At 41.1% G+C, this 14,339-nt stretch overlaps 1 protein-coding gene and 1 long non-coding RNA gene across 4 annotated transcripts in view; one reads left to right on the top strand and one right to left on the bottom strand.

Annotated features, from left to right (window-relative positions):
• kirrel3l (kirre like nephrin family adhesion molecule 3, like) overlaps window positions 1–12,153 on the top strand; it is a 54,531-nt gene extending 42,378 nt beyond the window's left edge. Inside the window, exons 5-15 of one of the 2 annotated variants that reach the window (XM_015029852.1) lie at window positions 1,678–1,828; window positions 1,980–2,085; window positions 2,323–2,471; window positions 2,590–2,717; window positions 5,435–5,561; window positions 6,787–6,887; window positions 7,559–7,757; window positions 8,686–8,805; window positions 8,981–9,090; window positions 9,271–9,360; window positions 10,018–12,153. In XM_015029852.1, the coding sequence (XP_014885338.1) occupies window positions 1,678–1,828; window positions 1,980–2,085; window positions 2,323–2,471; window positions 2,590–2,717; window positions 5,435–5,561; window positions 6,787–6,887; window positions 7,559–7,757; window positions 8,686–8,805; window positions 8,981–9,090; window positions 9,271–9,360; window positions 10,018–10,521 (1,785 nt within the window). In that variant the 3' untranslated portion in view covers window positions 10,522–12,153. The remainder of the gene's footprint in view (window positions 1–1,677; window positions 1,829–1,979; window positions 2,086–2,322; window positions 2,472–2,589; window positions 2,718–5,434; window positions 5,562–6,786; window positions 6,888–7,558; window positions 7,758–8,685; window positions 8,806–8,980; window positions 9,091–9,270; window positions 9,361–10,017) is intronic. The other variant, XM_015029853.1, reaches the window with a different exon arrangement.
• The window catches only part of LOC106945867 (uncharacterized), a 52,622-nt gene extending 38,548 nt beyond the window's left edge, over window positions 1–14,074 (bottom strand). For both annotated transcript variants that reach the window (XR_001424647.1, XR_001424648.1), the window contains exon 1: window positions 13,778–14,074. This is a non-coding gene — a long non-coding RNA (uncharacterized LOC106945867). The remainder of the gene's footprint in view (window positions 1–13,777) is intronic.
• Between the last annotated feature and the right edge of the window lie 265 nt (window positions 14,075–14,339).

The following is a 14,339-nucleotide window of genomic DNA, read 5'->3' on the forward strand; positions in this document are numbered from 1 at the left end:
CCCAAAAAAAAAAACACACACCCTTTTTTTTTGTGGTTTCCCCGCTTCCCCCCCCCCCCCCCCCAACTCTCTGTGAACTGCTTGAAAAACCTTTTTATAACTATTGGGGCTTTACTGCATTTTGGCACATTATTACCACATACTTTTGTGTGGGTTTTTTTTTTCCACATGAAAGAAAGCTAAATGAAAATGATGTATGGTTTTCATAATTTTCTACCAATAACAAACAAGTTTGCAACCCATTTGTACTCAGTCCCCTTTCCTCTTACCCTTAATAAAATCTAGCACAGCCACCCTTGTGTAACTGAATCCCAGTATAAATACAGCGGTTCTGTAAAGAGTTTCAAAGGTTTGTTGAAGAACATTAGAGAGCATCTTAAAGCCCAAATGGTGCACCAGACAGGTCAGGGATACGGTTGTGGAGAAGCAACACAAGCTCCCAATTTTTTGACAGCTCTCAGAGCAATTTTTAATCCATTATCTGAAAATGGAAGCCGTATTGTAGCAAACCAATTTAAACTGAGCATTAATAAGAGAAGAAGGCAAGAGACCAATTGTAACTCCGGAGGAGCTGCATTCACCACTTTGGCTCTGAAAATCTTTTGACAGAATGACTTTAAGTCGTGCGTTTCAAAAATATGACCTTTATATTCCCCTTGAAAAAGTTCAAGGGAGATTATTGCCTCGAATAAAGTCGTCGTTGAAATAAAGCCATACGAAGCCCTAAATGCAGTTTATTGGAAGTCATGTAGGGTAAACGGCAAACATGTCGAAGAAGAAGCTCTGGGCAGATCAGAACAAAATAAAAAAAATTCAGGGGAAAAAATGGGTATGATAGAAATGAATGCATCCAATTACTTGAACATGTCAATCGCCATAGAAAGATATAGTGGTGGCAGCATCATGCTTTGGAGAAATACATTTTTTTCCAATGGGGAAACTGGTCAGAGTTGATGGGAAGATGAATGGAGCTAAATGGAAGGAAAGAAAACCTGGAGTGGAAGTTTATCTTCCAGCAAGACAATGACCCTAAAGTCATAATAAACAGCCAGGCATAGAGCAAAGATTACTTTAAATGAAACCAGATGTATGTGTTAGATTGGCCAAGTCAAAGTCCAGACCTAAGTCCAATTTAGAATTTATAGCAAGACTTGAATGTTAATGTTTACAGATTCTCCCTATTAATCTGTTTTGTTTTTTACCTACAATAAATGCAGTATGTTGTGTTAGTCCAACATAAAAAACACAATTAAATCTAATATAGGTTGTGGTTGCAACATGTAACAATATGAAAAAGTTGAAGGGAAATAAACATTTTACAAAGCACTTCATCACTGTGCCCAGTGGAGCTTTTTTTTTTTTAACGCATGCATGAGAAGCAGAAGAGAGAGAGAGCTCCTACTGAGCCAGATCTTAAGAATCTACACCTTTACTTACTTAGAAGTATTGATTTCCAAGCAGTAAATAGATTTTAAAGATAATGACAAACAAGGAGCGCTGACAGGGAACACTCGGAAATGTGGGAGCAGCACAATATTCCCGTGCTGCACCATAAAATAAATTACTTACTTTCCAAAGAGCTGGACCGCAGTGTCATAAGGCACTGACTTGTTTTGTGCAACATTGATCGGATTTTCCTTTCTAAGTTCCTGCACCTTTGTTGTCCTAACTCGGTAGGCCCTAATGGAGGATGGGAAGAGGGAGGCAGCTGTCAGTATGCTTCCAATCATTCCAGAAGACAGCGACTCCGGACGCACCTACACCTGCAGGGTTCTCAACCCAGCTGCTCCCGCTGGACGACAGACTTCAGTCACCATCAGTGTCCAGCGTGAGTCCTGCATGCACCTGTCCATAATGTTTTTAAAACATGAAAAAAATATATAAAGAAAAAAATCAATGAAGAGTGCAATGAATTGTTTTCTGTGTGGTTACCGGTTTAAGTCCTAAATATTTAACATGAACATGTTTGCTCCTCATAGATCCACCTGCGGTGACCCTGTCAGTCCAACCACAGACCGTGACAGAGGGGGCCAAAGTTCTCTTCATCTGCTCTGCATCTGCCAACCCTGAGATCACTGGTTACAGGTACACTTCTCAATTATTTGCAACACTCAAGTTGCTTGAAAATATCCAATACATTTAATGGTACATTTAAAAAGCAAAGCTTCTGAAGTCAATTGTTTTGGCTAAATGGGCCTTTTAATTGGCAGCTTTTGATTGGCACAGTCCTTAAATCTGCTAATGGCCTTTTTCACATAAGCATGACTAATTGCCTTTCCTGAGCGAATGCAACAGTTTAATGTGATTGCTCCTATGACCAAGGTGGTCGAAAGGAGGAGTGCCCATCTCGGAAGCCAATGGGGACAGCCTTGAGGTGACTGTGGATTATTCTTATTTCACCGACCCGGTCTCCTGCGAGGTGTCAAACTCTGTGGGCAGCACCAACGTCAGCACTCTGGTCGATGTGCAATGTAAGTTTCGCTGGAGGAGCATGTCATGCGGTACAGCTGGCTATTGTTTGACCATTTTAAGGGGTATATTAGCTGAAAAGTAGTTTCTTATTGATCAACACTGCCTACTTTACCTTAGTTGGCCCAAGACTGCTGTCAGAGCCCAAGCCGATGACTGTAGACATAGGGATGGATGCAGCCTTTACCTGCGCATGGACTGGAAACCCTCCTCTGACCCTGGCTTGGACAAAGCATGGCTCCAGCGTGGTAAGTCAACCCAGAAAACAAGTCGCCACTTTATCCTAATAGTAAAACTTCAACGCCAACGTTCCTCCAGAGAGGAACATTCGCACATGGCCTAGAGGCATGAATCCCACACACTTTTTCCCCAACACTTTTTTCCTGGCTGAATCTTCAACACCTCTCACAGCTAGCTCCCTTAGGGCTAGAGCCTCTGGCAGAAAACTGTCTGCCCAATGACAGATTCATACAGACAAATGCGTGCACATGGCATGCTGTCATAAGTCTAAGGCAATCAGTTGGTCAATCAATCAGCCGACAACCGGTTCAAACAAAAAGATTTACCAAGTGTCGCCCCACAGTTTACAAAAAGATCTGATTTTCCCTGACACTGAATAAAGATGCATCTATATTTCTCCTCTGTTTCCGACAAATGAGTGTTTTTAGTTGTTTTAGCTTAATAGAAAATTGCTTAAAGGGGTGCTTAAGGATTTTTGAGTTGGAGTTTTGGTCAGTTTGTATAAATCGAGAATAATTGGTCCCAGAGACTGATGCTAATAGCTACTCAGAGTTATGGCAGACCTTCAAATTTTCAGCAATTTAAAAAAAAAAATCAATTTCTCAAAATCTATTTGGGTTGTCAATGTTTTAGACAACCCAATAGCATGTATTCATAGCATTTGCATCAAAAAACCAAGTGATTTCATATGTGAGGACATTATTTTTTTTATTAAAATTTTTTGATCTGGTCATATTATTTGGAATTTGTTTATTTTTTAACACTTTCATGAAAAAATGACATAAGATTGATAAAAACCTTTAAAATGAGACAGGCCAAGAGAAAATTTTAATTCTACCATCATGGAAGTTTGTGCAGATACTATTTTGTGAATCTATAAACCATTTTCATGTTTGAAGAGGGTAGCTAGTTTGATAGAGCCTGGTGATTATTAACACAGTAAGTTGAGGTTGGAGGCAGTAAGCTCCAACCTATGCGAATCACATACTGACAACAGGACACTGAAAATATTTCCAGTCAAAGTAACAACATAACAAGAAAGTTATTCTATGAAAAGGTCAATAAACTTTTATACGAGACTTTGAGTCTCATACTCAAAAAAATCTTTTTGATTATGTTCCAAGCACGTTTGACAATGGAATGTTATCTGTGGCACACCACCTCGTACTTACAACTCTACAAGCTAAAAATAGTTTTAGTGAATCTTCATCATGTGCAGAACAACCCAGTCCAGGTTTCACACGTCCATCTGCTAAGGTTTTCATGCTTGTCTCCAAAAAGCATTGACATTTCTTTTTTGCTTACAAGAAAATGAAGAAAATAAATCTCAAACTGTAAAATCGTACACACAGAGCAATTTGATAGCACAGATGTAACTTTGGGAATAATTATTTTGGAGTTTTAGATGGCTTCACTCGAACTAGCAATTAGCATCTGCAGCGACCAATAATCTGGATTAATATTTACTGAAGACCCAAAGAGGATTATCTACTGCAAGTAATGCACTCATTCCTTCTAACAAAAAAAAAAAATGTTATACCCTTAGACTTCCCATAATCACAGCTAGATATATTCAGGAAAAGCAAGGCAGATGTTAGACACGATGTGTGTGTCCTGTCAATGATCGCCTATTTGCCCCCCCAAAACAGAAGCAGCAGCTGTGGGAGGGTTGAGAAGCCCACTGTTCCGACTTCACTTTGCAAGATCATAGTAGACTGGTCTTTGCTGGATAGCTTCCATACTCTCCTCAGTTGTCAAATTATGTCTGTCATTTATGAGGAAGCAAGAACGTGTTTTTTTTTTTTTGTAATAGTCAAAGTGCTTGAGAAATTGAGTTCTAATTCTTTTTAAATAATATCTAAAAGCAGACTTTGGTGTAAAACACGTCTACGCACGACATCTGAATCTGCCTCCTCAAAGTCACTTTCTTGGGTAAAATAATGGGAAGTTTCCATCTTAACTTTACATCACTCTGGTAAACGTCTTTCGCTGCACACACCATTAAAGGAGGCGTCCCTTAGGAGCTTCTTTCCAGACCACTAATATAATTTCTGAAGCCGTGCTGGAGAAAGCAGCCCCAGCGCAGGCCGCTGTTGGATGAAATAAGCGGTGCCGTCATCTCTCAGAACGAACACTTTCAACCACTCTGAGCAAAATGTGCAGGCATTTTTCTAATCCACCCACTGCCACTGTCCCTCACACAGCCATGAGTAATGGATTAATTGGGTTACTCTAAGTGTTGAAATACAAAAAAGAAAAAAAAAAAAAAAAAAAGGAGAGAGCGAGAGGGAGGATGTGAAGACAAGGAGAAGGAGGGAGGAGGACAGAGTGGGGATAAATGGATTAATCACAGCTTGATGGAATGACAGGATCAATGAGCTAAGGAGTGAGTGAGTGTAGGAGCTCCAAAGGCTAGGGCCCACTCACACATAGTACGCCACGATCTGTCCCCACTGTTTAATTACAACAATCTCCCCAGCAGCACGGTCACTCAGCGGTGGCTGGAGTGCTTAATGCTGTGATTAAAGCTCTTCACAATGAAATTAAACTCCAACCACCAGCATTTGTTACAATGGTCAGCCCACCTCTGCACTGCCTCCGCAATGAGGGGGCCCCTGATGAAGGCTTGCACTTCCTTTGTCTGCCTCATTTCTTTTTTTGCTTTTTTTTTTGCCTTTTCTCTTTCTAACACATTTCTCACTTGTCTCTTTGGATCTCTCACCAGGTGCTCAGTAATGGCAACACCTTGCAGCTGAAGGCTGTTACCCAGGAGGATGCTGGAACATACACCTGCAAGGCCATTGTTCCTCGTATAGGCGTAGCAGAAAGAGATGTCACTCTAACAGTAAATGGTGAGTGACTTCTTCAGAAAATGACTGCACAGTCACAATGTATTGTTCCATAGCAAAACTTTGGGATACTTTGGCATTTGCAAATTATACTTTTTAAGTTTTTTTTTTGTTTTTTTTTCCCTGAAACGGTTTTTTCCTGTAACTTTTCACCAAATTACAAATTGATTATTTCTTTGTGCTTTTTCATTAAGTTCACTGCAAATAAAAGAAAAAAAAAGGGTTGGGTAAAAAGTTAATGCTGTATTTTGCAGATTAAAATATCACAGGTACCAGGAGGTCAAAGTCTGATGACCAATAATTTATTAGGGCAGGTGGATGGAGTGAGTACAAGGGAAGGCAAATTTATTTGTATAGCACATTTTGTGTACAAGAAAATTCAAAGTGCTTTACAGAAAATGTAAAGTGTTTGAAAACAGAGTGAAAGTCGCGGCCTGTCTCACTTCTTCAGGAAGACAGTTCCAGACTTTAGGAGCATAATGCTGACATACAGCCTCGAGGCGTTTAGTTCTGACTCTGGGCACCAGTAGGAGGACCACTACCTGACGTTCTCGGAGTCCAAGCTGGTTCATAGGGTTCCAGCACGTCGGATGTAGTTTTTGCATGAGACAACAAAGGCACTTGTAAGCAAGTAGAGCTGTTTTAAAGTATCCTCTGTGCAACAGGAATCCAGTGTAGAGATCTGAGCACTGGACTAATACGGTGGCATTTCCTGGTTCTAGTGAGAACTCTTGCAGCAGCATTCTGGATGTTCAGCAACTTTGTTGCAGCTTGTTTAGAGCCCAGTGAACAGGCCACTTCAGCAAATTTAGTGGCTACACAGAAGACGAACTCTGGAGCACACAACCCATTAAAGAGGACCTGGCAACAGCCATTTAAAGACACATCATCTACAATACCTATGTAAAAAAAAAATACTCTGCATGCCCACTGAAGTAGTTGACCAAGTTAACTAAATTAATTGTATTGCAGTCAGTCACTTTTCTAGATTCCTGTAGCAGTTATGCTACTTTGCTAATGTTAGCATACATAAACAGAAACATCAGAAGTGGATTTATTTAAGCTCTGCCATTTTTCCTTTCTGACGTACCCCATAGTAATAATAAAGCCAAAACTATTTTTTAGCAACGATAAAAATAGCAGTTTTTTGTGGTTCCTTTTGCTATTAAACAAATAACCATACCTTTTTCCCCATTTCTTCTCTGTCCATCATTCTTTTTCGCACCAGGTCCGCCTATCATCACAGCAGATGCAACGCAGCATGCTGTGAAGCATTCCAAGGGCAAACTGGAGTGCCGGGTGGGAAGCAGCCCTCCACCTGATAAGATTGTAAGCAAGCTTCTTTGCTTGTGTTCACGTTCTCATTTTTGGAGGGATAACACAATGTTCCTCTTTGCCACACTCAAATGAGAGAGAGCAGTCAGAGGAATGCTAGCCTTGACTTCAGCATTGCACTTTTGCCTTAACACACCTCTACTTCACTTGTTAAAAGATGCACACATATTCATGGCTGTAATTGCAGAGAGGCTGAAAGGATTGCAGAGTTGGGGGAGTTGCAGACAACGAGCTTTTTACAGGATTTGCCAAACTACATTCAATTAGCAGCCCAAGGGGCATCACTTAGCTGACCCTGTTGAACTGCTGGGTTGGAAGAGAATAATTAGGGCGTGTGGAGGAATGAGAGACAGGTGCCCTGCTGGCCTGATGGTGGAGACGGCAGAGTGGAGCCTTATTTCGTAGTGCAGCCTCCTAAACCTCTTTAGGCCTCACCTGCAGGGCAGACGTGGATGGTAGGTTAAACATGAGCCTATGAGCCATGTGAGCCACAGAGCACCTTGGAGGTCAGCAGAGGGAAAGCAGAACAAACAGAAAAACTGGTTTTCTGTCGGTGGCAGGCAGGGATCTATAAACAAGTGTGCATCCCTTTGCTTTGGTCATTTGCTGAGAGATTCATCACACACGAAAAAAGCAATTTACTACCCGTTGTTTACCTTCCACAGGTTTGGACTTTTGGAGACATGAGTCTGTCCTCTGGTTCCTCTGGTCGATACTCGGTGCAAACTGTGACCACTGACCATGGGGTCCTTTCCTCTCTTGTCCTGTCCGAGACTTTGGTGCAGGATTTTCAGATGCGGTACAACTGCACCGCTTGGAACCGCTTTGGCACCGGCACTGCCCTGGTCACACTGAAGGAGCAAGGTAAACACCGACAGTAGCTCTGCACAAAAGGTTACAGTGATATTACTATAGTTATGACTCATAAATCACTTGAGCAGAACTGGCTCAATGAAGTGAAATGGCTTCTGCTTTGTCAAGGTGGCACATAATGACCAAAATGAATCAGCCATGCCCAGTGTCTCCAGTATAAATTTATATACATTATAAAAACTTTTTTTTGGAGATTCTGTCATGTGATTTTTAAAGACGTTCTAATTAGATAACATCTAACTACAACATCTAGCTAACTTGCCTTAGCTAAATTAAACTCAGGCAATATAATTTAATCAGTAGATGGGTATGTTAATGATTGTGTTTGCCACATAATATGTAGATCGATTAGGGAACAAATGTGTTTGTGGTTGGGGTTATAGTCTCCATCACCATATCATAGCTCAGAAAAATCAGGCAGTAAATCCCCTGAAGTGGTCTTAAAATTAACCACTAGTACCACTTGAGCAGTGACTCTGGTAACCTTCGTTGCAGCAAACGCCAAAAATAAGGTCCTCGACAGTAATTTACATCAATGTATCAGAGCGAGGGTCTCCAGAGAAAGGGGCAGCAGTATCTCCTGGAATCTCTAATTAGATTACTGTCTATTGCTTCATTGCATGTCAGGCCTTGTTACCCTTCCATCAGAGAGATTAGAGATAATAGCCATGCTGCAAGATGCCGAATTGTCCACATGAGCATATGCTACAGAAGCTGTGAGAGGACTGAGGCGTGCCGTTTATGGATTTATAGCCATAGTGGGTTTAAGGGATTAGCAAGGCAAATGAATGAAGTCTCTGTAATTCTTCCATTTTAATTTTCCTCATTTGTTCTGCACATTTTTAACATCTAAATATGCTCTTTTCTTCCATCTGCCCCTGCCCTCTTCTCTTTCTTTTTTTTTTTTTTTTTTTAACAGAGGCCCTCCCTATGTTGATGATTGTCGGCGGAGCAGTAGGTGGAGGTTGTGTCCTGCTCATCTGTGTAATCACACTCGTCTCCCTCTGCTGCCGACACACAGGCAAAGGTGAGCTCAACGGTCAGTATGGGCAAGATGGGAAACTCTTCAAATCAAACAATTGTTTTTTTTTTTTTTTTCCTCTTCTGAACAGTGAAAGTTTTTTTGTGGCTTTATATTAAAACACTTAAAACGATATGTAAATTTAGAAACTTGCCATGACGTGTCAAGTAAAAACCCTTTTCAATTCCCACAGGTAAGAGATGCACTCGACTTTCCAAGAGTGATATCAGGGTTCAGATTGTTCACAGCGATCACAACGCTACTCGTGGCAACGATGATGAGGAGGATGTCAAAGAACCAATGGTAAGTTTGATTTTTTTTTTTTTTTTTTTACCTTCTCTGTGTGTCAGACAGTGATGGGAACTAGAAAGACAGGGGTTACATTAACATTGAAGCAGAAACTTCAAACTTTTCTTTTGTTCCTATTCAAGCAAGGTCTTGTTCGTTCTTGTAATTCTTTAGAAATGCTTGGTCTTCCCTCAGGCTCCCAACAGCAGCGAGTCTCCAGGGACATCTCGCACAGAACACAGTGACCTCCTGGAGGAGGAGGATGACGAAAGATCGGACATCAAGGTAAAACTTAAAAGACTTGAAAAGACACTTTCGGTATAGCAAGTAAACTGTCTTGAAAAAGTGTTCATACCCATTTCCCACATTTTATTATGTGATCATAAACTTCAATAATTTCATTATCCTGTTGATAATAATTTGGAGTGTTCAATCTGATAGACTGGATAATAGCCACAGCTGCCCTGGGGGCTATCTTGGTCAGGGACACAACCACAGAGGCTGACAGAGTGGGGATCAAACTGGCAACCCACCAATTGCTGGACAAACTCCCACCACCATTGCCACGATGTTGCGTTTTCAGCCCAAAAGCAAATAAAAGCACCATGTTATCACATAGTGTTAGTGGAAAATCATGTTGCTGTTAGACCTAATTTTGTGGGACAATAAATAATGTCTTTACTCTATCAAACAGAGTATAGTCTTGAGTTGTACTGAGTAGGTTCTAGTTGAAAAGGGGCATCAATAGTAAGTGAACCCAGAGGAAGACCGGTTTCAGGCTGTAAAGGTTGTGAAACTGATCTACAACACAAGGGTTTGCGGTTATAACATGAAAAAATGTGGACCATGTACATTTTTGTTTTTTCAGCTTTTGCACATGAACAAAACATTTTGTACATATTTGACATTATTGATTTACATTCCCCTCTGTCTTAATCATAGGACCCCACCAACGGATATTACAATGTCAGGGGCCACGATGACCGTCACATCCGCAACAGTGGCTTCTCAGAGTACGTGCCCAACTCCCGGCCGGTCTACACGCCATCACAGCTGCCTTCTCCAAGCCCCATGTACGGCCAGCATGGCTCTCAGCCCCGTATCTACGAGTTCTCCCACCGATACGCCACTAATACTGTGAGTCGATCTTCGTATGAACAGCAGCCACCAGCCCAGCAGCAGCAGCCACAGTCGCCCACCCAAACAGCTACCATATATCCCACAGATCCCCTCTACAGTGGCTCAGCCTACCTTCCTGCCACCTACGGTCGTGCCTTCACCAGTTATGTCAAGCCGGCTTCCTACGAGAAGGTTGATGCATACGACCAATCAGATCAGGCCAGCAAGGTATCAAGCTCATCTCGTTTCTCCTACGCCTCCTCTCAAGTGTCCTCCCAGCAGTCTGACTATGGCCGGCAGACTCAACGCATGCAGACTCATGTCTGATTGAACAGAAAAAAAAAATGTTAACAGCAAAATAGAAGTGAGTAGATACCACATTTGTGGCTGAACTAACATGAAAAGAGACTTTGTTTACTCACACGGTCCTGCAAGGATTTGCGTGGACAGTCTTGGGATAACCTGTGATGAATGCCAAGATGGAAAATCTAGCAGTGTGTGATACCTCACTGGGTTTTAATTTTCTGAACATGAAAATGGCCAACTGGAACAATGCTACATCTCAGCTGGCATATCCTTTAACCTGCATTCCAGTACTTAACTTTGAGTCAACACTAAATGTCAAAAATGACCTCATGGAGACTGGGAAAGAAGATCTCACAAAGCTAAAACATGTTCAAGGAAAAAGAAAAAAAAAAACAATATGAACAGCCTTGTGTTGTCTGTCATTTGGTGTCTTGTTGGCATGCGAAAGCAATTCTAAGCACATTCGTGTTTCTATCATTAACAAAAGACAGCTATTGACAAAGACAGGCTTATCCTATACTGCACAACAGGCTAGCTGTACTGACCAACAAGTGCTGCAGGCGCTGTACTGTATGAGGCGTAATCACTGGAATACATCTGAACTTAGCCGTGTTCCTGAGGCGTCTTCTGATAATAACAGGTTTTGGACATCAAAGTGTTGTTCGCCAGCGGATAACACAGAAATACAAGGGGAATGTGTGTACAGTATATATTAACTATGTTGTACAAGTTGGACAAGGTTAGGCCATGAAATTCCAAAGATGGAAAGAACTGTATGGGGAAAAGTATGGGCCAACGCTTGAGGTGGGGGGGGGGGAAGCAACTTTGTTTTCTGATTGTAAAACAAATGGTAAGATCTTAAAAGAACAATCAAAAGTGGTGTTGAGGGAAATGTTGGCAATCTTGAACATTAAACACACTTGAACGTGACGTCAACTTCTGGAGGCTCAGACGGGATAAGTGATGCATCAGTGGTGGTCCTAAAGTGGACCGTTTAAAAGTTTTACAACTCAATCGAATTGTCTCAACATGTTTACAAGAACCAGTACTACCCTGAAACACTGCGCATCTGTACAAACGGCTCTTGCTCTCTCTCTCTCTGTTGCATGCAAACGATGTGTCTTGTGACAAATTTTCAGCATTTATATTCATCTCCATTTCATGTTGAGCGTATCGGATTCTCCGCACCCAATCCCATTGCGTCTCACAACCTGGATGTTTTCCGTACTGCCATTTGTCTATGCGAGCTAGTGCCAGGGCAGCCTGACGAGAGAACAAAATGTCGCTGAAAGAGAGGAGGCCAACATCATCGCTTGTCTTTTATTTTTATATTTTATATAAGCCTTAAAGTACAGCTTGTGAGCTGCTCTATTGTAAAGTATCTTTATATACATATGTAATCTGTCTTTTGTTGTTTTTTTTGTTTTGTTTTTGTTTTGTTTTTTTGTGGTTATCACAGAATTTCACATCGGAGTTGTTCAATCATCGAATGCAGTTGAAATGCTCATTTTCTTTCATTTGAACACAACTAATTGCCATTTCTTTGTTCATTCTTATATTAATGTATTAAGAATTTTATTTGCTAGAAATGAGCTATTGTTGCTTGTACCTTTGTACACATATTTATATTTAAATAAAACCATTTCCAATAAAGAAGCAGGCTCCAGTGAATCCTGGCAGTTATTCAGCTACGGCTTCACATCGACAAACAAAGCATCCCATGTAGCAAAAGTGATGAATACATAAATTAGCAGCACTGTCTATGTTGATTTTCCAATTCTCCCACTGCTGCTGTGACTTTAATGAAGACAGATGAGACAGTAGATCCCCCACCACCCCCACTATATGTGTATCCACCTCCTGAAGTCAACATGCCCATTTGGTAGGGTAATAAGATAGAGCTGTGACAAAGGAAGGTATTATTTGACAATATGAGCTTGTCTTGTCACCACAGTTCCCCAGGTATGCAGGCTGCTCACGACAGGGAGGAGAGGTACATCCTCATTACAATTCCACTGTGAGAAGGTATGAGCTCTCCCAACACATGCATTTATTATGTACAACATAATCTACAAAACAAGACAGTGTCAAAGACGGGCAAAGCAGGTGATGCGTTTCGAAACTACACAATCAGATAAAAGGGGTTTATTAACATAGTTCTTTAATATGAAAAACATAAAAACAAACCGATAAATAAGTCCAAGTCAGAGCATTTAGAAACAATATACAACTTAAAACCAGTCTCCCATCTAAGCACGGCTTGGTAATTAGAATCAAGGTATACAGATGCTACATCTCAACATCCTGCAGCTTAAAACGTGCTAAAATGTTTATATTTAAATAAAACCATTTCCAATAAAGAAGCAGGCTCCAGTGAATCCTGGAAGTTATTCAGCTGTGGTTCAAAGGCCATTTCTTGACATGCCAAACAAAGTGCCCCAGTATTAATTGTATTCGGGAATATTTCAAAAAGTAAAGTTAGCGACCTCCTTTACCTGTTGCTGTGCTTCACCCGTCAGTTGGCTGAAAAAAGGCCATGACTTTTGAAAAATAGACAAAAACTTGAAGAGCAACACTCATAGTTTTTGTTAAACCTACAATTGGCAAACTATGGATAGAATTGATGTTGAATAAGCGACTGCCTGGTGGCTAAACAGACACTCCTGGTAATTAACCAACTTGACGTAATTTCAGTATCACAAAGCAGAACACCAAAATGTATAACATAAACCTTTGAAAATTGCTTATGTTGTAAGCTATTTTAGCTGGTGTTTATATTTTGTTTAGCTTCGTCTCCAAATTAAAATGATTAATAAATTACCTACATACCATTATAACAAAAGGTGACTTAGTATTGTTTAATTAAACCCAGCTCCGGCTTCATGTTTAGTGTTTTTGTCCTACTGGATGGTATTGCGCTTTCCTAGTCTCAAATCTATTAAACTGACACCGGCACCGCCCCCTTGCGGAAGTGCAGCAACAAACAGTATTATTATGGCACAGGTACTGGAACTTAATGGCATCTACCGGACCACAGTCCAGTCCGGTAGATGGCGGTAAATGCACCTTAAGTTGGTTGCCATCCGCCAATAAAACACAAAAGAAGAAGAATGACTTAACGCTTTACCCGAGACTTTTGTCTCATTAGCAAAATGACTCAGGTGCTCGTTTGAGAATTTGCACAAATAAAATCAAGCATAAGTGGCTTCACGTATGATCTTTGATTTGACTATCAAAAAGTGTTGCTACGACGAAAAAAAAAGGGATGAACTTTTACCTTCGTGCAGATGAACATGGGGTAGTTGCTGTCATCAGTTTCATTCATTTGGACATGAGGTCGGCTACAGGCCTTCATCCATCTCTTGCATTATTCCAGATTGCGTTTGGGGTTTGGAAATGTAATAAATTGTAGTCCGTCCTCTGGATAACGGCTGCTGGGATGTTCCCCACGGGCAACGTTGGACCACAATTTCCTATTATTTTCCCCGAAATCTCCATGACGTCAGCACGTTAGCAATGACGAACCCCAGCACCATCGAGGCAGGTTCAGTTCCTCCAGATAAGGAACACGTGCTTCCAGACCAATTGCGACCGCCGGTTGTCACGTGCTTAAAAACGCCCTAGAATGATTGACAGGTGACGTCATGTTAATTACCTCCATCTGTCTCCCCCATAACTCCAACCAACTTCCCCATTCCTGTGGAAGACGGTAACTTGGAGCATGATGCTGCCATGGTTTACTATAGGGATTGAACATCCCTATACAAAGCATTTTGGATGATAATGTTTCTTTGTTCAAGTGTGAACATTGGCAGATTAAATTCTGAAAGTTAATTTAG

Source organism: Poecilia latipinna, unplaced genomic scaffold (assembly GCF_001443285.1).
Source record: "Poecilia latipinna isolate Pla-1442-1.1 unplaced genomic scaffold, P_latipinna-1.0 Scaffold165, whole genome shotgun sequence".
NCBI classification, from domain to species: domain Eukaryota; kingdom Metazoa; phylum Chordata; class Actinopteri; order Cyprinodontiformes; family Poeciliidae; genus Poecilia; species Poecilia latipinna.